At 37.6% G+C, this 23,087-nt stretch overlaps 1 protein-coding gene across 30 annotated transcripts in view; it reads right to left on the bottom strand.

Moving 5' to 3' along the window:
* Positions 1–23,087, bottom strand: part of LOC117418161 (RNA binding protein fox-1 homolog 1) — a 790,080-nt gene that overhangs the window by 62,926 nt on the left and 704,067 nt on the right. For 28 of the 30 annotated variants that reach the window (XR_009330819.1, XR_004546784.3, XM_059035607.1 and 25 more), the window contains one exon: positions 13,436–13,678. Coding sequence is in view for 28 of the 30 variants with exons in the window: in XM_059035607.1 (XP_058891590.1) it covers positions 13,436–13,678 (243 nt within the window). In the remaining 2 variants the exon portion in view is untranslated. Of the gene's footprint in view, positions 1–13,435; positions 13,679–15,792; positions 15,946–23,087 lie in introns of those variants that run through there. The other 2 variants (XM_034030816.3, XM_059035619.1) reach the window with 1 other exon arrangement.

Here is a 23,087-nt window from a genome sequence, read left to right as displayed (position 1 = left end):
GACCAATACAGTAAGCCTTGCCATATATGCATGCAATCTGACAAGATTATCTAGATTTTGAAGGAACTTTAGTCTGTTCGTGGTCTTCAACTATATATACTTACTGCACACACACACACGTGTGTGCGAACTTGTGGATTTGTCAGCCCTAAGCTAAATAAATCTGTAGGTGTGACTTACATGTTGTTTTAAAGCATCTGGCCGGGGCTAATTGACAATCAATAAATCAATTAATATCTGGCTACATTGCACACTTTTCTAATTAACATGTGGCTCTGCAAAGGGCGGCCATCTTGACACCAGACTGCCTATAAAAAGAAAACAGACCCCCCTGCCGACTAAGAAAAAAATTAATCAACCAGGCAATAAAATGAAAGGAAGAAAAAGTGATTGAAGCTGAAACTTTGGTGGAATCTGGGCAAAGATTAGCCCAGCGAGCCTCATCAATTCCACACTTACTGTGGACACTGCAATTACCAGTGTTTACCACTCATTATCTCACGCTGTGTTCTAAAAGGCAAACAGTGAAATGACTGCTATCGACTCCCTGTGTACATAAACATGAGCATTGGAGTGAAAACCCTGGGGAGTGCTTCCATATGGCAGGAGTGTGCCAGACACACATCCGAGCAACACCAAGCAAAAACTGGATTTACTCTTTTTGCTAGTTATGATGGATAGTAAAAAGATGGATTCTGTTTTTTCCAAATGTAGCTAATTGTGTGTGTGTGTGTGTGTGTGTGTGTATGTGTGTGTGTGTGTGTGTTGGATAGCTATTTAAAAGTTAAGGGCAAGGTATCCGAACAACTGCAAATAGCGTCACCATTTTGGAGCATCTTAGACCCACACACAAACACACCTTCCATTTTATTGCACTGATGTACGTAATTATAGCATTTTCATGATATATTCACTACCCTATAAGTAGTGTGACAGAAAATAAAGCAGAACGACTGGTTGGGGCATCTACCCAAAAATGAAATTCTGCAATAATGACAGTCTGGACCAGAATGACTATTCTTTCTCTAACCATTGTAGAAATACTTTGCACATTAATAATCTTTGGTACAGTATGTATTTGGAGATGGGGCGAGTATCTATTGAGGGATACAGAGATACTAGCAACATTGTATAATATACTGTATTATACAAAGTAAATGCAATATTGGTCAGTTAATATATATCACCTCATAACCTACAGCTATGGCTAAAGGTTTACCACTACCATATAGAATTAACAAATGTTGCTTCATAAAGTCAAATGAAACCTGCTGAATAATGTTATGTTAACATATTGAATTACATAACTCATACTTAACGAAAAACTGTCAACATTTTAAAAATGTGACTTTTCGAAATCCAACATGAAATACCGTACTGCTATTATGGCTTCCGGTAGACTTTTGCGATATAATTTCATAGTTTCTTTGATTACATGATGTTAAATAAAAGATCTAAATTATGTTCATATAGTTATTTTATTATGTCTCAATCCTAAACTTCTAGGTGATGCAAAACATTTGGAATAGCTATACATTTCAGTCAACCTTAAGAAAGGCAGAGACCAATGGATTTCAGCCAAATACTGTTACTGTATATGTAATTCTGCCAAAATCTCAATTAGACCCTTAACCTAGTCACCAGGTTAGAGACATTTTCCAGTCCTGCTTAAAACAATACTTGGAACACATCCAACTAAAACATTCAGCATCTGCTCATGGATCCATACACACTGTCAAGTTTAAAAATCATACTATATAGGTATTGTTCTAGATCAGGGACACACAACCTGTGGCCCGTTTATCATCTGACTGTGGCCCAGTGATTTAATTCCATTTCACTTATGAAAATATAGTAAATATTTTTTAAAACTTTGCTGACTCGTTTTTTCTCATATCTTGCATGGAAAGCAGCACATTGTTTTAATTCGTACTGCAGAGGGTAATTGCTTCTCATCAGCTTAAGTCTCCAACTAATTTCATGAGTCTTCCTCTCCTTTCTCAAATCCACAAACCCGCTGCATTGATAGAACCCATTCCCAACATAGGAGGCTTGTTGCTAGGGAGGTGACGTCATTGCCCTGCTACAACTGAGTAACCCGTCGACTGAAATAAAAACTGCTTTATTATGCAATGAGGTGTATATGGTAACAGTACGGTATTGATGTTTTGTTTTTAATTGTTTCGTATATTTTTGTTTGTGATGTGTATCGTGCAGTACGAAATAAAATGAATAGTAATTCTAAGGGAAATTGCCTATATATATATATACACTATCTCAGAAAGGTCAAGCAAAGACTGTTGCAAGCCCTCAAAACATTAGGAAAGCTAGTTTTGTTCATTATTCATATATGTTCAAATAAATCCCCCAAAAAGGAAAGATGGGGACTTGAGTGTGATTTTAAACAAACCAACCATATATTTAGATAAGGATAGAGAGATCTAGTAGAGCTAAACCAAGAATGCTTTTCTTACTGGTGCTACTGCAGTAGTCCTTCTTTTTACTATATATTTTGGATTTACAAGATTTTGAGGTTAATACCCACCAATGAAATGTGACACTATTTGAACCAGAATTGTTATGTTGGCACCATTAGTTTAGGCTGCAGCTGCACAAATACAGTAAATGGCAGTGAACAAAGAAGGAAGCAATTAAAAGAAAAAAAGACAAGCTGTTTGTTCTTGCTAAAGAAATGAAGGATTTGAGGGAGTTCCATGAAAACAAACAAAATCAAGTGATATCTTTATCCAAACTATCAGTTTTTTTTATCTACTTGGCATTGCCTAAAAAGGTCACATCATTGCGTTTCATTAAAGGAACTAAAATTACTATATTTAAAGAAATATAGGACAGACGTATCAGCAACTAAGTAGCAGAGTTCCAAAAAAAAAATAAAACGTTACATGCCCCCACGTGTTGCTACAGCTGTTTAAATAACGTACCTGTCATTTTCCGTTTTCATTGTTAACATCCTGACAACTTTTTACGCTTCTAACCTTAAAGTCTGTGTGGCAGGGCAGAAGGAAGCTCTGAACATGATTAAAGGGGGCAGGGAAAAGCCCTGTGTGTAAAATAAATGTATTATGGGGTTAAAAACACAAGTAATTGTTAAGATTTAAAATGTATTGTTTGTTTATTTTGAATGGGTGTATTTAATTAATGGTCGGTGGTGTATTATTTAAAAGAAATGTAGTGTATGATTTAAAAATGTATGGTGTTGTGTTTATTTAAAACACGTGTTTTCTTTGTTATTGTGTTTGGTTTGAATGTGGTCTGGCAGAGGCAGTTAGTAGCTCGTCTCTGCCAGACAGCTCGTGTGAATGCATGGTCGGCAGTCTGTGATTATTGACTGTCGACCATGCAAAACAGAACTTGTGTATAATGTGACCATCTCTGAAATTGATTAATTTAGTGTTAATTCGGAGATGGTCACAAATATAAAAGCCTCCAGCTTTTTTTCCTGGCGGGAGGTGTACAGAGAGGAGGTACAGGAAAACGAGGTAAAGAAAATGAAACAAAGTAAAAAGAAACAAAGTAAAAAAAAAAAGCAAGCAATTGCTACAATTGCTACAAATATTTATTTTATTTTTGTTTAATAAAAACGGCACCGCAGTGCGCTTTTCACCCATGTGCCTGCCTGTGTTGTCTCTGTCAGCTGTCTGGTCTGGGAACATCAACCCTCAGCTACCCTGTCACAGTCTGTTTCCTAAGCTCTCTTCAAAATGGCCGCTCTAGTGCACTGGGGTTTGAGATCTGTCCTCTAAATCACTGCAGGAAGTGCGAAAAAAAAAAATGCAACAAATGCTCTGGCTTTTCTGTTCCATACCACATCATAGATCGTTATTGCTGTGTTACCTGTTTGACAACGTGGGCAATAATCCTTACACTATCGGTGCACTACGGTGGACATTTTGAAAAGAGCTTTGGAACAGACTGAAAGTTATAAGCGTAAAAAGTTGTCAGGATCTTAACAATGAAAAGAAAAATTACAGCTGTCTTATTTAAACAGTTGTAGCAACACGTGGGGACATGTAACGTTATATATTTCGGAACCCCGCTACTTAAAGTGACTTATAAGAACAAAAAGTTTCAGCACATTCAGAGGCTAGTATCCTCAAAAACACTGTGCTTTTACTGTGGACATGGATCCATGAGATCACTGCTTGTGGTTAGAGAAAAAACACAAAACATAATACCACAGCAAAATTACTGGCATATAAACTCTTTTTTAAAATTTTATTTACAGTGAAAAACTGACACACCCACGAAAGATGTATTGTGCGTGCTGTGACTAGCTGTGGCAAACTATATATCTGCCAAAACCTCAACTAGGCCGTTAACCTAGTTACCAGGTTAGAGACAAAAGTTACAGCTGTGCTGTAGCAATTCTATAGTGTCAAGGCTGTCTTCTTGTTGCCCTTAAGAGAAAACAACACCAAGTGTGTAGCCTGTGTTCAAATAAAGTGACCTCCTCTCTATCTCAATTTGAAAGTAACAGTTTAAAAGGGGCACAATTGTAATTGTTCATTGTTGACACAGTGATAACTAGCCACTGTCATATCCCCACAGCAGTAACTGGAAAGAACAGGAGCTGGAGGCAGCAAACTGTAGGTAGTGCACACTCTGTCTGTCGGATTGAAATCTGAAGTCAGCCACAGATGTGGAAATATTCCATATTCTGGTCTGTGTGTTAGTGCACAGAGGTGAAGGAGGGAGGAAATGACTGTTGCTGTAGATATTTTCCGCCACGTGGACATCAGGAAAAGTCCCTCATGGGCACCGTTTGCAGAACAGTTTCTGGTCAACTCCAGATTGTCCTCCAGTAACAAAGATTGCTAAACTCAATGTGGATCAGAAGGGTTTTATTTATTAAATGGCATATCATTTATTTCTCCAGAAAAAGACAACACATAGACACAAAGCACTTGTTTTTATGTCAATGGTTGATGTACAGCTGCTGTTATAAAACCCTGATGTTTCTCACCAGAACTACTTGTGACCAATGATTCGGTACTGTAATGCAATGTAGAAAGAGACCAATGGTTATGCCTAAAATTACCTTGGACTTATCGGGACATTTAATAACCATTCAGCCATTTTGTTGTCCAAGGAGAGCCATTACAAAAATAATGGTCCATTGATGGACATATACTGTCTATGCACAAACAGTTTTTTGACAAAGGTTTGTGTTTTGTTATTTAAAGCAAGCAGGGAGCTTCAAACTATCACTGTTTTTAAAAACCTACAGTGGAACTGAAATATGAACCAATTCAGCCAACTGCTAGAAATGTATATGGCTATTCTGTTTGGTAAAGGTCGACTCTGTCTTTATCTATGATCTCAGTTGCAACCCCATCGATGTTGCTCCTGTACTGCGCTCAGCTGTGGAGCACAATAACACCTCTCAGTGACACAAAGTCCTCTCCATAAAGAAAGCCAGGGCCCCTGTGATCTCAGGGAAGAGCCTGTGAAGTGGCTTCAATGTACTACACAGGAAGTGCATTTGGACAACAACGGTGTTGACACAACCCACTGCTGAGTGGGTTTTGAAATAGATTAGTTCCATGCTGAGATTGAACAGTCAGCTAAGGCTATGAAAGGCACTTGTGTTTAAGTTCTGATTCGTCATTCAGCCTCTTCAAAGGTTTTTGGTCAGTAAAAATGAGAAAGCTTCATCTTTTTGATCATTTAAAAAAAAAGAAAGAAAGAAAAGCGAGACATTGCAAACATCAATTTTCAATTATCTGCTCAGGAACACTTAAAAGAAAAAAATGATTGAGGCATTAACCCAATCTGTCATATTTATTTAATTTAAATCTAAACTGATGGGCAAAAACCCAGTATGTGCTACTTAACCAAATCCACTGTCTCCAACTTTTAATCACACGTGTTGTTCATAGCACAATAACTAGGGCAGTAAAAGTCATGGTTTACATTCTCTTGGTGATACAATGGCTGTCTTCATCTATTTATAACTGTAAAGAGGTACGCTTCAATATTGTTCATTTCCTAAAGGAATGACTGCCTCTTTCCGTTCTGTGGAACATAATAATTTACATAATGTATTAGTATAAGGAATTCGCTTTTAGACCGTAAGCAGTTCATTTCACCCAGGCCTTTAGCATGCATTATAAATCTGCATTGTTTCACAGTGCACATAAAGCATTTTTTTTTTTACTTAAGTTCCTCTTTTCTTTTTAATATATTAATTATTAGTGAATGTTTCATTTCTATTGATTGGTAATCCAGGACACCCAGTATTGAATACAGTTTTCTTGTTATCTTGTGGTCGCAATATAAACCAGCTGCTGTAATTCTCTCAAAGAGAGAACCATTTTTTTTAAAAGCTCGCTTTAAATAAAAATGTAATGCATGATAGCAAAGTCATTAGTTAGTTAGCATTTCACTTTACAGACTGCATCACTTTTGCCCATTTACACTGCAAGGAGCTACTTTATCATTAAATAAATAATAATGATATAGCAGGTTGGTGGCAGAGTCCCTCAGTCTTTCACACTACATTAACCTTGTGTACCTAAGTATTTATGACCTCATCAGTATGTATTTATCAAACTGAAAGCTTCTACACAACAGAACAGCAGCAGGGGCACTGTGGTGTAATTTCATTGAGGCTTTCATCTAATCTTTTATTGATGTAGTAGTGGTGGAGCTTTTTAGTATGTATTCAGCTGATTCTAGGGGAAGATAGGTGTTAAAAATAATGTATATTGATGTAGATAGACTATTACTTTTAATTCTGATTGGCTTTTAAATGTATAACTGTTATGGGGTACCATTAGCTGTAACATTCTCCGCCCCCAAAATAAACAAATACATGAAAGCAAATCTGTAATGATGTATGTGTGAGTTAAACATATGGAAGGCCCTTGTTAAGCTATAGTTTTTCCTCAGTTTGCCACGATGAACCAGGCCTGAGTATTAACTAAACCAATGTTACTTTCAAAAACAGGAAGGTTTATATAAATACTACTGCTAAATCCACCACTGCATTGCTGCATTCTTTTTAAAGACCCTACCCAGATATCCCAGTACAATACTGCATCAGTATCAATCATACTGGTAATTTCTTAGCCTAGAGCATTCAATAAGTCGCTAGAAACTAGTAACTAATCCTTATTATTAAAAACAATAATACAAAAATAAACAAGACAGATACCATGTGTATCTCTTGCAAAGTCAGTGAGGTCTTGTAGCAGGGTACACTCCACACCTGTGCATATGTTGTTTTTTTGTGTATTTCTGTGGTATTATTATTATTATTATTATTATTATTTAAATGTACTGTTTTGTGTTTGTTTTATTGGTATAATTTAATGTAGTTTGGCAGAGACGATGTTTGCTTCTCGTCTCTGCCAGACTACATCTCGTGAGAATGCGTGGTCGGCAGCGAATGATTTATTGAAAAATTGGCTGTTGGCCACGCATATGAAAAAACCCGTGCAGAATTTGGTCTAGGGATAAACTAGATAACTGATGGCCAGTTAATCCCTCGACCACGTCATAAAAACCAGCAGCTTTTGCTGACTGGGTTTGGGTGTTCAGGCAGAAAGAACGGGAGAGAGTGAAAAATATAAACAATTGCTACTTGTTTGTCAGTGTTTGTTTGTCTCTGTTTATTATTTGTTTTGGCCAAAGTGTCTTTTCGTTTGTTAAGTGTTTTTGTTTAATTTAAATCTTTTATTTAATATAATAAATACGCGCATCAGCGCTTCATCCCGCAGTACTGTGTCTGTCTATTTCCTGGTCTCACCACCAAGCCATCCATGTGACAGGTCCATACAGCCAACAGTTTACATTTACATTTTACCGAACCTGGCATTTTGTTTATTTTCAATAACAAAAATACACAAAAGAGACTCACACAAGCCGTTTCTTATCATGCTTTAAACAAGATTTACCATCGCTTAGATCAATTCAATAAACTCCAGTAGGTTTATGATAAGGGAAGTTCTGCAAATGATACTCTGAAGAGTCAATACTGTTTTCTTATTTTCTAAGAATTTGTCACGTATGTATGTACCACAACATCCCACGATGAAGTACAGCACAATGTGAATGATATTGCATAACATTCCAGTGGAGAACAAAACTAATATGTAATTACAGTAATCTCTTCTGTGCTGTTCTTATGATTTAGGCACTACGCCCTATGTGTTAAACATCATACCACAGTGCCTTCTTGAGCAAATCAGCCCCAGATGTCGCCATCATTCAAAATTGACATGGACTTCCTTAGATTTTAAATTAGCTAAAATTATAGTTATTGTGTTATGTATGCCACACTATAAATTTACTCCAGTTTTATTATTGGAAACGTTTCCTGCGCTGTACAGTCAGAGGATTTAATTAAAACATATTGGTTTTGGAGATCCATGTTCTTTTTTTCAGGGTTTCAGCAGCTGGTTTTGTATGGATGCTTTTAGATAAAATTGCCTACTGGTGGTACGGTTTTATTGGAGAAACCTTCATGGGAATGTTGGAGAGGTTTTAACTATTTAAAAGTATGTCTAGCTGAGAAGCCTGTTGAGGCCAAACTTGGCTTGTTTTTTTCTGCTTGTCTTGTCTTTTTTTTTGAGTGCTGTCAATATTGTTTCATGGTACAGATGCCTGGTGTAAAGTTGCCAAGTTCTATTGCACAGCTTACAGCATTTTACTAGTTCACAAGGGTTCAGAATTCTCACTTGAACAGTAGCAAGGAGCTTCCAGCATCATAACTGAGTAGCTTTGTGGGAGGTAGGGATGGGAACGAACTGCGATATGATCTACGCACCACGTTAGTGGATCCTCAGCTAATGTCATTGTTGATATAACTTGTTGTAATCCTAATTTGCTGCATCCTAGTTCATATTGTATTGTAGTGGTATTATTTGTTCTTACTGTAAACTATACTGTATTAAACTTGCATTGTAACCCTGCACTGCCTTCTAACACCTGTGTGTCGCCGTGGATGAAGGCGTCTGCAAAATAAAAAAATAAATAAAATATGAATGCCAAATAACAGTATTCATATAACTGTGGTGTTGCTAGGATGTTTGTCTCAGGGAGAAGGGTTTATCTAAAATTGATCCATTTAGGAATTTAAAAAAAAATGGAGTGCACATATTTTTAAAAAAAGAGAAATACAAGTTACGTGTTTAGTTTTATTTATGTTAACTTTTATTTAGGTTTCTGAAGGGAGGGTCTTTTATTTAATCAAAAATAAATACGTAAATCAGTATTTTCAACCTAAAGATTTCCTTTGAATGCCTGTTGGTTTAAAGAGGTTTTAGACAGGTGACCTGGGGTAGATTTTTCTTTTTTTAAAATGCTTTTAGGTCATGATTTTTCAGCGTAAATATTATGTGGAAACATTATGAAACAGACCATTCTGAACTGTTCTTTTCAATGTGCTTTGACTGTAAAGTAAGCAGGTTTTAATTTTTTTTCCAGAAACAGGTAAACCTAGCTGATTCAAAACAGCTTTTCAGTTTTAATTAAATGCTTTATTAATGATTTGTTTCTCCGAATATACTGAGCAACAATACTTACATCACACCATGGTGACCAATATTATGGTACTCAAAGCATCAGTTCATATTTAATAATATTTTAGTTACTGAATGCGACTGCCAGCTGAATTTACTATATTAATTACTGAAAAAACATAGTGGTACTGTATACCAAGCTCCAGAACAAATGTGTTTTAATATCTGTTATTTTTACAGTAGGCGTGACTTAGATTATAAGAAAGTACATTTTTAACTTTTAAAAAAGAAATGTGGATCTATAAAACTTGTTTTGGGGGTGGAGAGGGGTTCCAAAAACCACACAGTGAAAATCATATGCATTTAAGTATGTATTGTGCTTTAATTATTACATTTTACATTGCATTTTGGGGGGGGATGAAAAGGTTTGCTAATATCAAGATGACAATACCCCTGCCCATCAATACATACTGGTTTAATGAGCACTCTGGGGGCTTCATACCGTAACTCCTTGGCCAGCTCCATCATTGGACCACTTGTGTGTCTATCACTTTGACTCACATCTCCGAGGAAAGGTGACCTTAAACTATTGTTTTTGACAGGACAGATAGATAGATACTTCTAAAGCCCAAGATATCCCCAGACATTTCATTCCAGTATATCACCTAGTCGGACGTACGGCTATCTGTCTGTGATGTTTAGAAGCTGTGGAAAATCTATTTTTTTTCTGTGGTCCCTGAACTGATAATACTGACAGTGTGTTTTCCATAAACGGCACTCTTACAAAAGACAAATGGAGCAGCGACTGGCTTTCAGCTCCAAAAGCTGCAAGGGCATCAGGTTTCATGCTCTACCCAGAGAAGCCGCAGCGTGCTGTAGTGGTAAATTATGCAGCCCCACTGTCACACATTAAATCCATCTACTGCTATCAGTGTTTGTAATGTGTTCCTATCGCTTGTCTCACATTTCAGGGTTTCTTTTTTATTGTTCCCCAAAGACTACAAAACTTGACTTTTTTTTGCCTTTTATGGAGTTAGCTTGTGTGCCTGGCCTCAACATAATTATCTGAAGAAAAAAAAAGGAAATCACAACTGGTGTCAAGATTATCTTTTAAAAAGAAGGACCTTTCTTTAATGTTTTTTTTTTTTTTTTAGAACTTTTAAATCGTCATTGCACTTCAACATGTTATTGTAAAGCAAAACCTTAATTTTTTAGGGTAAAGTATATTTGACACCATTTCAGCAGTTATGTCTTTTGTTTTATCAGGTGTACGAGGAAAAATAAAGCAAGGTTTGGTATCTGTGACATGGGGCATCTGCTGAATAAGGTGACGATTTAGAATTGGAATTATATCCATCCCAGCAGTACTAACTTCACATAGCAGACAAGACCAGACTCCTCTGCACAGTACAGATATCTGACTCACTATTTCACAGATGCTTTGCATTCATTACTGATTTATGCTCTGCACTTTGTTGTCTCTGCTGCGCAAAATGCAACTATGGTGAAGCACTGAGCTAAAAGCACCCAAACGTGTTGTCGCTGTTGTTTTTGCTCCTGTATTATTAACTTTCAGCACTGGCCAGCTGTCAAATGAAAGGTGGCTTTCCCTGGATTGACTGGGTCTGCTCTCAGAGGTTAAGGGTCGGGACTCTTATTAGGAGGTGGGAGTGCTCAGCAAACAGAACTGACACATTCAAAGGGTTTCTGCTCAAAAAGGGCAGCTATGTGTTCAGAGCAGAGCAAGATGGCTCAAATCCCGTTCCAAGGAGTTCTTAGTTTTGAAATCTATTGTAATCTGATGCCATGTGTCAACAAAGGCTGAGCAGTGAGATTTTATAGTCTGCTAGTGGTCCCCTTATTTGGTTTAAATAGAGGGTTGACCGTCTTCATTCCTTTCTGCTCCCTTGCTGCTTTGTAGAGTTTAGTCTGGGACATGTTTCAAACACTGAGTTTTAATGGGCTTCTACTGCTGGCGACAGCAGTCTCCTCGCCAGTAGATCCTAAATAACCAAGCTGCAAACTAGTTTCTAATGGTCCTTTATTGTGCTGACCCCTGTTTTGATGTTAACATCAAAGGATACTAAGCTCTTAACTTGTAATAATGCTAGCAGACATATTCTACTGTGCCCAAAATAGGAACTGAAATCCATGCTTTTAAAATGTCCATCTCTAAATTGCGCACAGCTTCACTAAACTGAGAAATGAGAATACGTGGGTACTGATTCCAGAAGGCACTAAATGGGAAGTCAAAAGAAATTAAATCAGAAGTAGAGTTCAGCTGCTGGCTTTCACCATTGAGAGGGGTTCCTGCTCAACCCAAGAGAGCTTACCCTGCCTGACCCCTGACCTCAGGGCAACACCATGCTCACATCAGTTTGCTTACAAGAGTCATTCATCATGATTAGTGTGCTCATGAATGAGGAAGAATGAGTGAAAACCAAGGGTGTTCCATTCTATCTGGGACGAGGGAATTGCAGTTTTTATAATTTAAAGATTTTGATGCAGGATTGCCAGATGGGACTAAATTCCCCAAACAGCAGAGTTTGGTTTAAGGAATAATGTACACCCAACAGTGCTGTACATAATAAGGCTGTAATTCCATCAAGAAATTCTGGCGACACGATAAACCAGAGTTCAGTTCAGATGTATCTTCCTATTTATAATGACTCTTTTAATTTTGGCATAAATATGTTCACTTTCAAGTATGAAATGTAACCATTACCAAATGGATGTTTACCTCCGAAAGACCCCGAAACCTGAATAGATATACCAAAGCTGTGCACCACTGCCTGTGACGCAGTCATGCCTGTCCCCCAAGGGCATAGATTGCACACACAGATATCAGCACCATTTCTCCCTTACGATGGCTTTGGTTCACTCACCCATTTGGTAATGGCTGCATTTCGTACTTGAAAGGGAACGTTAGGTTATTATCATAACCTTGGTTCCCTGAAATAAAAAAATAAATATGCTGGTATCTGTGTCACAGGCACTGGTGCGCAGCTTTGGTATATCTATTCAGGTTTCAGGGTCTTTAGGAGGTAAACACCCATTTGTCAATGGTTACATTTCTATTTCAGGTAACCAGGGTTATGATAATAACCTAACATTTTCTTACATTGCCAAAAGCTGATTACTTAATATTTAATGCCAACTTTAATTTGTTTGTGATTTTTTTTAGAGTCCCAATAATCTATTTTCCAGTTTAAGAATGTTTATTGAAAGAGACATTCCACTGCTCTAATACAAACATTTGACCACTCACTGCCCTTGTAAAAGGGGATAAATACAGTTTGAGAGACTGTACAACCCCCTGTTCCAAACTAAACAAAAAATGTAATGCACTTTGGTTTCAGCCCATATAATATTTTGGTCCCCAATGCCCAGCAACCCATAATTCCATTGGCCAGATGCCTCAAACCTGTTGTAAACATTGGGATCAGTAACCATATGATATAAAATTCTATGATGATTTACTCAGAATATATATTTTTTTAATGTTTAAAAAAATTCTAACCGAGCTGTAAGGCTATAAGGTTTGTTTTGATAATGTCTGTTTTAATCAATGCATGTTTCATAACCTTTATTCTGGAGAGCCAATTTTAAAACAGAAAATTTGCTATTGAAGTGAAATTGTCTATCTCCAATAACTTTGGCCAGGGCATACCTGGGTTTCACTGACAACGATTAGTGGACCCTTCCAGCCCACAAAGTAGCAGATAGGACTTTTCTCATCTTGGGCAAGAGGGCACATCTATGGTAACAGCAGTAGACCTTCACCATGTGATTTTGTATATCAAACAGGACCAGGTAACCCAAGGCCAGATCAATCCAAGGAAAGGATCAAGCACTTTCTCCAGCTCTGTTTCCACAATGTGATTCTTGTATAACATTCTTTATACTGTATATGTAAAATGTCACTGTTTAAAAGCCGATAGGGTACTTACTGTGGCAGTGCCAGAGACAGTCTGTGTGTTTGCGTCAGGGCCACTCTGTTCGGTGTGCGTCTGGGCAGGAGGGTACATGTTTAGTGTGTGCTCAGGGACTGTAGTCTGGCCTGTGTAGTCTGGCGCGGGATGGGGGTGGGGAGCTGTGTACTCGGCAGGGATGCCGTTCTGGGGGGGTGCGAACTGGGCTGAAGTGTAAGGCTGTGCCATCGTGTCCGGAGGTGCTGTAGCGTCCTGATTACCCTACAGAGAAAAAAAAAAAAAAACAAGAGAAGAGAAGAGACAGGTTTAGCACTAGTAGAAATTAATACAAAAACCAATTTTCAAAACAACACAGTGTTTACCACAGGTACAAATGAGTAACCAATAGATATCTAATACTGTATAGAACATGGTATGTGCGTAGATACGTTGACAGATAAACATGCCTACTGACATAGTGAAAGATTCATTTCTGTATATGGGCACATCTTTCAGTGTTTGAAAGTTGAAAGCTGAAATCCAAAACACTTTTTAATTTTGAATTTAATAACTCAGGGCAGGGCAAGTTATTACAATCCCAAGATGTAATAACCACAAGCCTGCTTCATTGAAATGACACATTTCTGCTATTACATTTTTTGTGAAATGCACAGAGTTCTATTTCACGTAGTATTACTCTTTTTAAAGATCATTTCTTATTAAATTAGCAAAATCCATTGTTGTTTGTTTATTTATTTATTTGTTTACATTATAAAGTTTTGCTGATCAAAGAAAAGAGTGCTGCAGTGCAGTCTTATTTGTGAAACATAAAATGCCATCACATTGAACCTGGATCTGCAGTGTACTAGTATGCATTTAAAAACTGAGATGCGGTTTAAGGTTTCTAGTACAGTTTAAAGCTACTGTAGATTACATTTAAAGCACTCTTTTCTCTTGTTTTCTTTATCTGCTCTCTACTCGGCAACAGAATAACCTGACAAGAACTTAGAAGTCAAGTGACACTGTAAACTACATTATTAAATGCAATCAAATCTGGCAATGGTAAAGACCACCAATGTAAGTTAAATTAAAAGGCATTCACGCACACAGTATGTATGAGAAACAGTACATTGCCGTGGTAAACAGAGCCTTGTAAAATTCCCTGCTGCTTCTCCTGAGTTCTTAAACAGATGTTATACAGAGCTTGCTGTTTCTCATTAACACCATCATCACTTTACCCTGGCCTTCATTAATATTCTTAAGCAAGCACACGTATGTTATAATTAACACTAATATTTAATTAAGAGTTGCAAACTCTTCCACACTTTCTACTGTGGGTACATTTCTTTCTTTTTTTTTTTTTTAAATCACACTTTCATAAGTAATATATCAAAGTAGTGTGCTTGGTGTGACGTCCCAGTGCTCTGACTCTATGGGGACTGTTCTTCTGATGTCATTATATTCCTTCAGCTGGAAGCCCTTATAAAATAGTTGTTGGCAAACGAGGAAAGAACAAAGTATGGCAGACAGTCAAGCTTTGCTAAATGTTTTGGCCTGAAATCTAATCAAAACCACATTTGGAGCTCCACAATACGCTTTACGTGGCAGTGCATAAAATCCACTAGTTTATTGCTTTCAGCTTTAAGGCAAGCTATAGCAGAACTCAAGAAAACGTATCTTAATTTGATACAAGTCAGAGACCCCCCCCCCCCAACGTTGTCACTATAGAGAGTCAGGTTTATAAAAAGCCCCTTCACCACTTAAGAGTCATTTTCACCTCAGTAACAGGGCAACATTGTCTCAAGTTCGCTTTTAAAGACTTCCCTGACAGGCAATAAAGGTCTCTGGTTAAAAAGCGTATCACTTAGTTCGGTTTTGAAACCATGAAGCATACAAGATAGAAAGAAAAAAAGGTTATTAAAAAACGGTTTCCTTTAATAAATGAAATAAACAAAAAACAAAAAAAAATGTAAGTATTCATATCTACTATTAAGTCAACACCTTGGCATGTTTGATAGTGAGATAAACCCTTGCAAAAATAATTGTTTTGTGAAACTATTTCCAATGCATTTCAATACAAAAAGGCTTTAGCTACATTACAAATGAACCCCCCTTGTCATCACAAGAGTAAAAAGAAAAATCTGCTGAACGTTACAGCTGCAGCCATGCCTGAACCCCCCCAAAAAAGAGCACTAAGAATTACAGTACAGAGAGAGAGAGAGAGAGACAGAGAGAGAGAAGCAGCTGCTAATAATTCAGCATGAAAGAGTTGTAAAGGGGCTCCTTCTTTCTTCGTGGCTTACATAAGGCTTTCCCTTCGCTACCCAGCCACTGAGAAAGAAAAATAAATAAAAGAGAACACGCTTCGTAAGCAAAAAAACAGGGAAAGATAATACCTGCTGCACCATCTTGCTCCCTTTTTCCTCCATAAACTTAGCAGCTGCTCTAGTCCCAGGCCCTGCAGCATCTGCCCAAAGCAAGCATCAATTATGGATGAGGGCGTGTGTTCAGTGTTGTGTGTAGAGTGAGTGTGGATAGTGAAGGGGGGTGTTGAAGGAGGGGGAGCTAATGCAAGCATTTACTGACCTCCCACTCTCTCTACATCTAACCGCCCAAACCTAATCCAGATGGGACTCTGTTTTCTTGCTTCTTTTATTTTCCTCCTTTTCCTCGGTAGGCCCATTAATCACTGCAGGCCACTCCTCTTTGTCAAGCTAACTGATACTATACTGAGCACCAGTGGCCCAGATATTTTGAAGAATATGGTAATGACACATCTTGGCTGTATTTTGCACTTTGTCAAATGCAAAGGAGAGTGTGTGTGTGTATGTGTATGTGTGGGCAGGTATTACTACCAATGTGCGGACAAATTTTGAGAAAATGTCCCCACAAAGATAGTAACTCCTGAAAACCGGCGTTGTGGGGATGTCCCCACTTTGTAAAACACATTTTTAAGAACTATATACACCTTAAAAAAAAAAAAAAAAAAAATGCCAAAATATTTTGTTGTCAATTTTCACCCTGTGTGGAGTTTTGTCTGACTGGAGTTAGGAATAATAAATAAAAATATTTGATAAGTCACTACAAATATAGGAATGCAAACATATATGTGTGTGTGTGTGTGTGTGTGTGTGTGTGTGCCTCCTTAGCAAACCTGCACATTAACTCATTCCACAGCTAGCCTGTCCTGCTTTTGTATTTATTTATTTTTTCCTTCAATTTAGAAGCAAATTAATTAAGGATATGAATGCAGGAGTGCAACCTGAGGACTTTGCTTATTGACTTGATTAATTTGTTATGCAATCATGACCATGTGTTTTGTATAATATAAATATAATATAAAGAAAATGGGCCAGAACTGAGAGACTGCTTGGTTAGCAGGTGGTTATGTGGGTGTAGTAATATGCAACATGCTTATTTGATATCATATACAATATCTAATGCGGAAAATCAATATCAGGGGAATCAACAACCATCTCTTTTCAATGATACAGTATGTATTACATAACTAGGAATGAGCGTGCTCTGTTTTATAATTGCTATAGAACAGATATCAGGTCAGCAATGGTGAATTATCCAGGTCAGTGTACTTCTCATTGCATTTCAGAGCCTCCATGGCTAGGTATATTACTGTACTGAGTTTATTTGAAACACTAGTCCAGTTTAACATCAGTCCACCGCTATACCTACAGATACTAACTTTTGAAACTTACAATAAAAAAACAACCTAATTTCAGAACTGTTTTAAGAGATCAAACACTGTGTAGTGCAGGCTGCAATTTACAAACTACACCACTAACTTCCATCTGATTTACTTCAGACTTTTAGACCTAATCTGATTGATAATATCAACAAATGAGATTGATATGAATGTGTTGAAAAAATGTACTGCATTTTTAGTGTGTATTTGGTACATTAGCATATGTGTTGTTTTGGACACCAGTGGAGTTTTCCTGTGTTTAAATGTAATACATGTATTTTGGAGGAATCCTAATATAATCGTCAGCATACAATTTGTCTGGGCTACTATCATCACCCCTGCCTAGTATGGCAAATACCAAATGGTTTTGAATAATGGCTCATGTACCAAACTGAACCTGAATCTCAACCTGATGAGAGGTAAGATAAAAATCACTCACACAGATACATAAAATACATTCATGACAACATTTTAGACCATACTGTACACAAAATGGAAGCTTGAAAAATCCCAAGTACACTTAAAATGACAAGCATTTGCAGTTGTAAGAGACAAGGTGGTCAGCTCCAGATGGACTGGCTTCTCTTAACTTCCTCACAGATGCAAGGGTGAAATGTCACAGCCTTCCTGACCAACAGCTGCAGAAAATCATCAAGCTGGGACTTCTCTCAGCAGGTGTCTACCAGATGAACCAGACACTAAACTGTATTTTAAGGGGCTTGTGCTGCAATAAAACATGGGCAGATTTATTAATATGTACCTGTATTGTTTGTTTACCTGTGGACCCATTTCTATAATCATATTATTGTGAAGCAAGTCCTACTGTTGAGCCTGCTGTTGAGCCTGTGTTGACTTCATCAGATTTAGTCTGAAAAGCACCACTAAACGTATACTGACAACAGGCAAACTAAAGTTTTACTGTTATCACAATGCTATTGTTGGATACAACCTTTAAACAGATCTCGAACTACACAAACAAATGTTCTTACTTAAATAGGTATTGAACCACAGATAAACAAATATAGAAACCCTGGCTAAGACACAAACAGAATTATTTACCATGTTTAGCCAGGTTGATATCTATATGCACAGTGGAATAACTTTAATGAATATATAAAATTGCCACTGCCTGCTGTATCCTGCACAAACTCAACAACAAAATTAGGTGGAATCAGTTGCTGTCTGTGAGACAGACGGGGAAGGTTACCAGTGTTGCCAAGTCTCACAAGAAAAAAAAAAGCTACACTGCCTTTCAAAACAAGCCCAAAACAAGCGCGACCCATGTTAAAGTATGGGTGTTTATGCAAATGTAAACCCGCGACTCTAAAAAAACAAGCCCAATTCGGCTTATTATAAGCAGACTTAGCAATTGTGAAGGTTACCACAGCCGCCAGTTTCAGTTGGACAGCAGCGATCTGAGGAGGCTCTTGCTGTCAGAGATTCTCTCCTTTCTTGTAAGTTGTGTTGGATTTGCTGTTGTATTAAATATTAATGATGCAAACAAATAAAACACAATCAATACTTTCATTTGCAATTTTATTTGGTCAGTTCTGAGAGGGCATCAACAACTTGTTGGATGTTGTTGCTCTGTTTTGGGCGATCAAGCTGGCTCATGACATCCAGTTCACCAACTATATTTATTAACGTGGAAGGCAGACACGTGTTGTCTTTGGACATAGCTGGGATCTAAAAAGGACGGGAATTAATTCAGTTAGACATTTAAGCAGCTCACTGTTTAACTTTAGCATAGTTTTTACAGCAAGGGTATTCTCAAACAGCTGCTTTAATATTATAACAAGGGCATTTTCCTGTGTGTTTCGTCATTTACATGAGATTTACCATATCCCTCTTTTTCGGCCACAAACCTGATTTACACGAGTAATTCTCACAAACGTGCACGCGCATCACCATTTCACATGAATGTTATTTGTCACAGAATTTACTCATATCTATAAAACATGGGCAAATCTGCTCCTATGCTTCTAATGCATTTTTGCTGTCTAATTAATCTTTTATCAGAATGGATCCTCATTATTTCTGCTACTAGATTAATATAATACTCATGGATAATAAATTAATGATTCCTTACAAAAGATTTTAATGGAGGTTTGGTGGTATTTTTAAAGCCCAACAAAAAAAGCCAATGGCTCTTGGAAAAACTCATTACTGTCACACTGAGCTGCTCACACTCAGGCATTTTATTTATTTATTTATTTATTTATTTATTTAAGCAGATTAATCATAAGCTGTGTTTCCATAGAATGTGTTAGTTAAGATTTAGCCACAATTACATGACATTTCTCTGTTTGATTACAGCATTAGGCTGGATAAGGAACACATTAAATAGTAACTTCAGGAAAGGATGTGATTTCTTTGTGAAAAACAAAGATCCAGTCCATTTAGGAAGGGTCTCTGGTTGATCCCTAACACCACAACTGTTCAAATGCCAGCGCTTGGTCATAGCTAATGTAATAATTCATAAATGATAAATCGATTACGACTGAGCCTACATTTCTGTTCAGACTCTTAACTAATATTCAAATAGCACCCAAAAGCTTTTGGAATGCATACCTTTCTCCATGCGGACTAAATCAAAACAAAGTCCGATTTTTGGGAGTAAAATATTCTAATCAGGTTTGCTTTATGATAACCCTCTTGTCTTCAAATACCATTAGATGCTAAACCCCAAAAATGTTAACTTAAAACCAAGGGCATGTATAGAAAGGAAATAACTATAAGCAGTCTTAATTGACTCACAATAGTCTTACAAGCTTTTGGTACCAGTTAAAAGGTAAACCAAATCTTAAACTGCCCGTGAGCACTAATTTACTTTCAGCTTATCAGCAGCAGGTTAAAAAGGGTCAGTGCAACCTTTAAAAAAAAAAAAAAAAAAAAAAAAACACTCTTGGGATGTCAAGCACTGCGGGGAAGGACTTGCAAAAAAACGTTCACTTAATAGGTGAGTCCTGCTGATAGGCTGCACAGCTCCTCACCTTGTCTCCATCACATTACCATATTAGCCTGCATTAGCAGGGAGTTCTCATCTGGTAATACAGAGCACCTCTGCCTGCGGGTATTAGCGTGTGATGCAAATGAAGATGAAAAGAGGAACCAGTTCATCAATCACAATCACATGGGGAAACCGTGCAAAGTAAGCGGATTAGCACTCTGGCCTCGCAATGGTCTCCCTCCTGTTGCAGTGCTTCTTTAATTAAACATAATTTTAAAATGCTTGCTTACATGGCTTCTAGCAAGGTAGGGGCTGAACAGCCATGTGCCGTACAATACAACACCCCTCCCCCCCCCACCACCACCACCCCATGAGTGAGGAAGCGTTTCTTTTCCTTCAGACAGCACAAGCCAAAGTTGTATCACAATGCAGGTTGAGCTACAGTTTTGCCTGCATTACCTTAATTAGCAAAATTGCCCCCTAATGGGAAACTGCAAACTACAGGTATAGCACTCAGACAGAATGCTTCAATTTGCGGTTGTGAGTAGTGCTTTCTACAATAACAATTACTTTCCTTGTTTATCCAAATGACAGCTGTGACCCTAGGTCAAGGGAATTAAATACAAAATGGAAGCAAACAGATCTGCACTGTGGCTTGCTGGATGCAAAGCTGTGCCAAAGCAGTTTAATTAGAATTAAGTGCTGATCTAGATTATGCTGTACACTGTAACAGACACCAATCTTGTAAAGTCAATGCCAATAAAAGAGATGAAATCTCATCGTAGGGTCACACAGCAACAGCATTGTCTACAATGCAGATATTCCACTACAGCAATCTCAAGGCATCTGTCTGAAACTGTTCTTGTACAGTATGTAATCAAAAAAATAGCCAACAAAAAAATATATATATTAAAGCCACTTTGCAAATCCAAGTTTCAAGCACAGTTCTATAGAAAAGAGCTGTGGACACATATATTAGTAATTAATTCTAGCCCCTTATGCTAGTCCAAGACCCATCCCCAATTTGCACGCAGGGCATTGACAAGAGGGGCAGGGGCATAAACTGTTGTTGAGTCAAACCCATCTATGATAGCTGTTCCCACAAACTGCAAGGACATCAGTTCTGAGACCACGGCTGCACGGAACAAAAACAAGTTCATTCGGAGTGCAGGGCATCTGCAGATCAGCAGCCACTCTTTCAGTTCACGTGGAACCAACCTGCTTCATATTCATGCTCTACTGCACTGAAGAATACAGCTCTCTGGGTACATCCTGCTAATTCTGATCTTGCAGTGTACTTTCCTCCCAACTGCCACTTTACTACCCAAGTAAAACAGCCAGCCTCCAAAATTTCACAGCACCTGAAAGTGTTGTAAAGCAAGGTCATTTGTAAGTAATTGTTTGTCTAATTTCTAAACTGTGGGCTGAGGTTTAGCCCCAGGAGCAGGCCAATAAAATTAATACAGCCCCCCCCCCCCCCCCGCGTAGTGCACTTGTTTGTAGCCACTGCCATTTTAATAAGGTGAGAGCAATTCGCTGGCCCCTGACAGACAGATTGGCAGCAGCACTGTCCCTGCCATATGGGGAAAGCCTGGAAACTGTCAAACTCACTGAGCAGATTTTATCTTTTGGGATTCAGTGAGGCAGGCTGGAGTGGAATAAACAGAATACTGTACAGATCCCGAGGCAAAGGTTGGGATAGACCAGATTAGTGAACCAAAAAGTATTGCTTAATTTTTTGAAAAAAAATTTGATTTACTTTTTGTTTATAAGAAAAAGAAAATCCAACAGTGAAAAATGATAAAATGCTAAACAAATGTTATGTGCTTTTTTTTCCTAAGAAGAACATGATAAAATAATGCATTTCTATTTCATATGCTTTTATTTTTAGATTTTACGCAAGCAAAAATTACGGTTTGTTGGTAATGCTTCATTTTAAGTGGCGCCAATTACACATGAAGTACTACTAGTGCTTATATACAACAAACTTTGGAAGCCCAACTTAAGGGATTTAGCTGTTACAAACAGAGCAAAGACCATAAGTAGAATAGGTGCTTGCATGCAGTACACTAAAATTAAGTGCTGATGACTTGTTTTACTAGCTTTCCTAACTCTAGTGCTTACAGTTTCATAACAGGACCTTCAGAATATTTTTATTGAGCTGACAGGGGATAATGATTGATGGTTGTTTTTTGTATGATGTTAATTAGTCATTAAGAATTAGGACAACTCATTAGGATTTTGCAGACTCACTTTTTTATTATGTCTCTGTAGCTTTTGCTAGTCAGTTTGATGTACAGTGATTGATGTACAGTGACATATTATGACAGTTCTTAGGGTTTTCTTTGTGGTAATCTGTTGTATATATATTTGTATCTCAATTCTCTGTGCCTACAATGCAATTTGTGAGGGCAGAAATGCTGTAAGAATTATTCTAAAAACAGGTCACAGATGCTGTCTTATTAAAGGTATTGTATATCACAGTTATCTACACTGATTTATAAAACGGAATGTTCGGATGTTGCACGCTGATTGGCTACTGAGGGGTTTTAAACTCTGCATAAATATAGCTTAATGCACGGCTGAACTTTTTTTGGTCTAATTGCAGTTCAATTAATAAATTATCAATACACAACATATTAAACTCGTAATGGAGAGCCTGAGTATAGTTTTTTTTTATTACTACTCTATTGTGCCTTGTTACTTGTTTTTTTCGACCATTTTCGCTAAAAGCAGTATATACTGTATATTTACAGTCGCTAAGTTTTTAGCCGTGTTTTAATGTTATTTTAGATGTTTTGGCTTGTTATCCCCCGTTGCGGCCTAGCGCAGTGCAAAGCCTGCAACTAAATTTCGCACTTCCCCCGGGTCTAGCACGTTCTCGGCTGCGTGTATTCTTGTTTTAACTAGCTTCAGGCATTTGAGGTAATAAGCTGGACAGGGCTACAATTAATTATTTTGATCCCGGCGGGGATAAAATAGTATTCTGTTATTGTATTTATTGTTGGAAAATGGAAATGTTGAAAACCTCCAGTTTAACT

The sequence above is a fragment of the Acipenser ruthenus genome, chromosome 13 (genome assembly GCF_902713425.1).
Source record: "Acipenser ruthenus chromosome 13, fAciRut3.2 maternal haplotype, whole genome shotgun sequence".
Classification (NCBI taxonomy): Eukaryota; Metazoa; Chordata; class Actinopteri; order Acipenseriformes; family Acipenseridae; genus Acipenser; species Acipenser ruthenus.
This window is presented reverse-complemented; position numbering and strand designations above follow the sequence as displayed.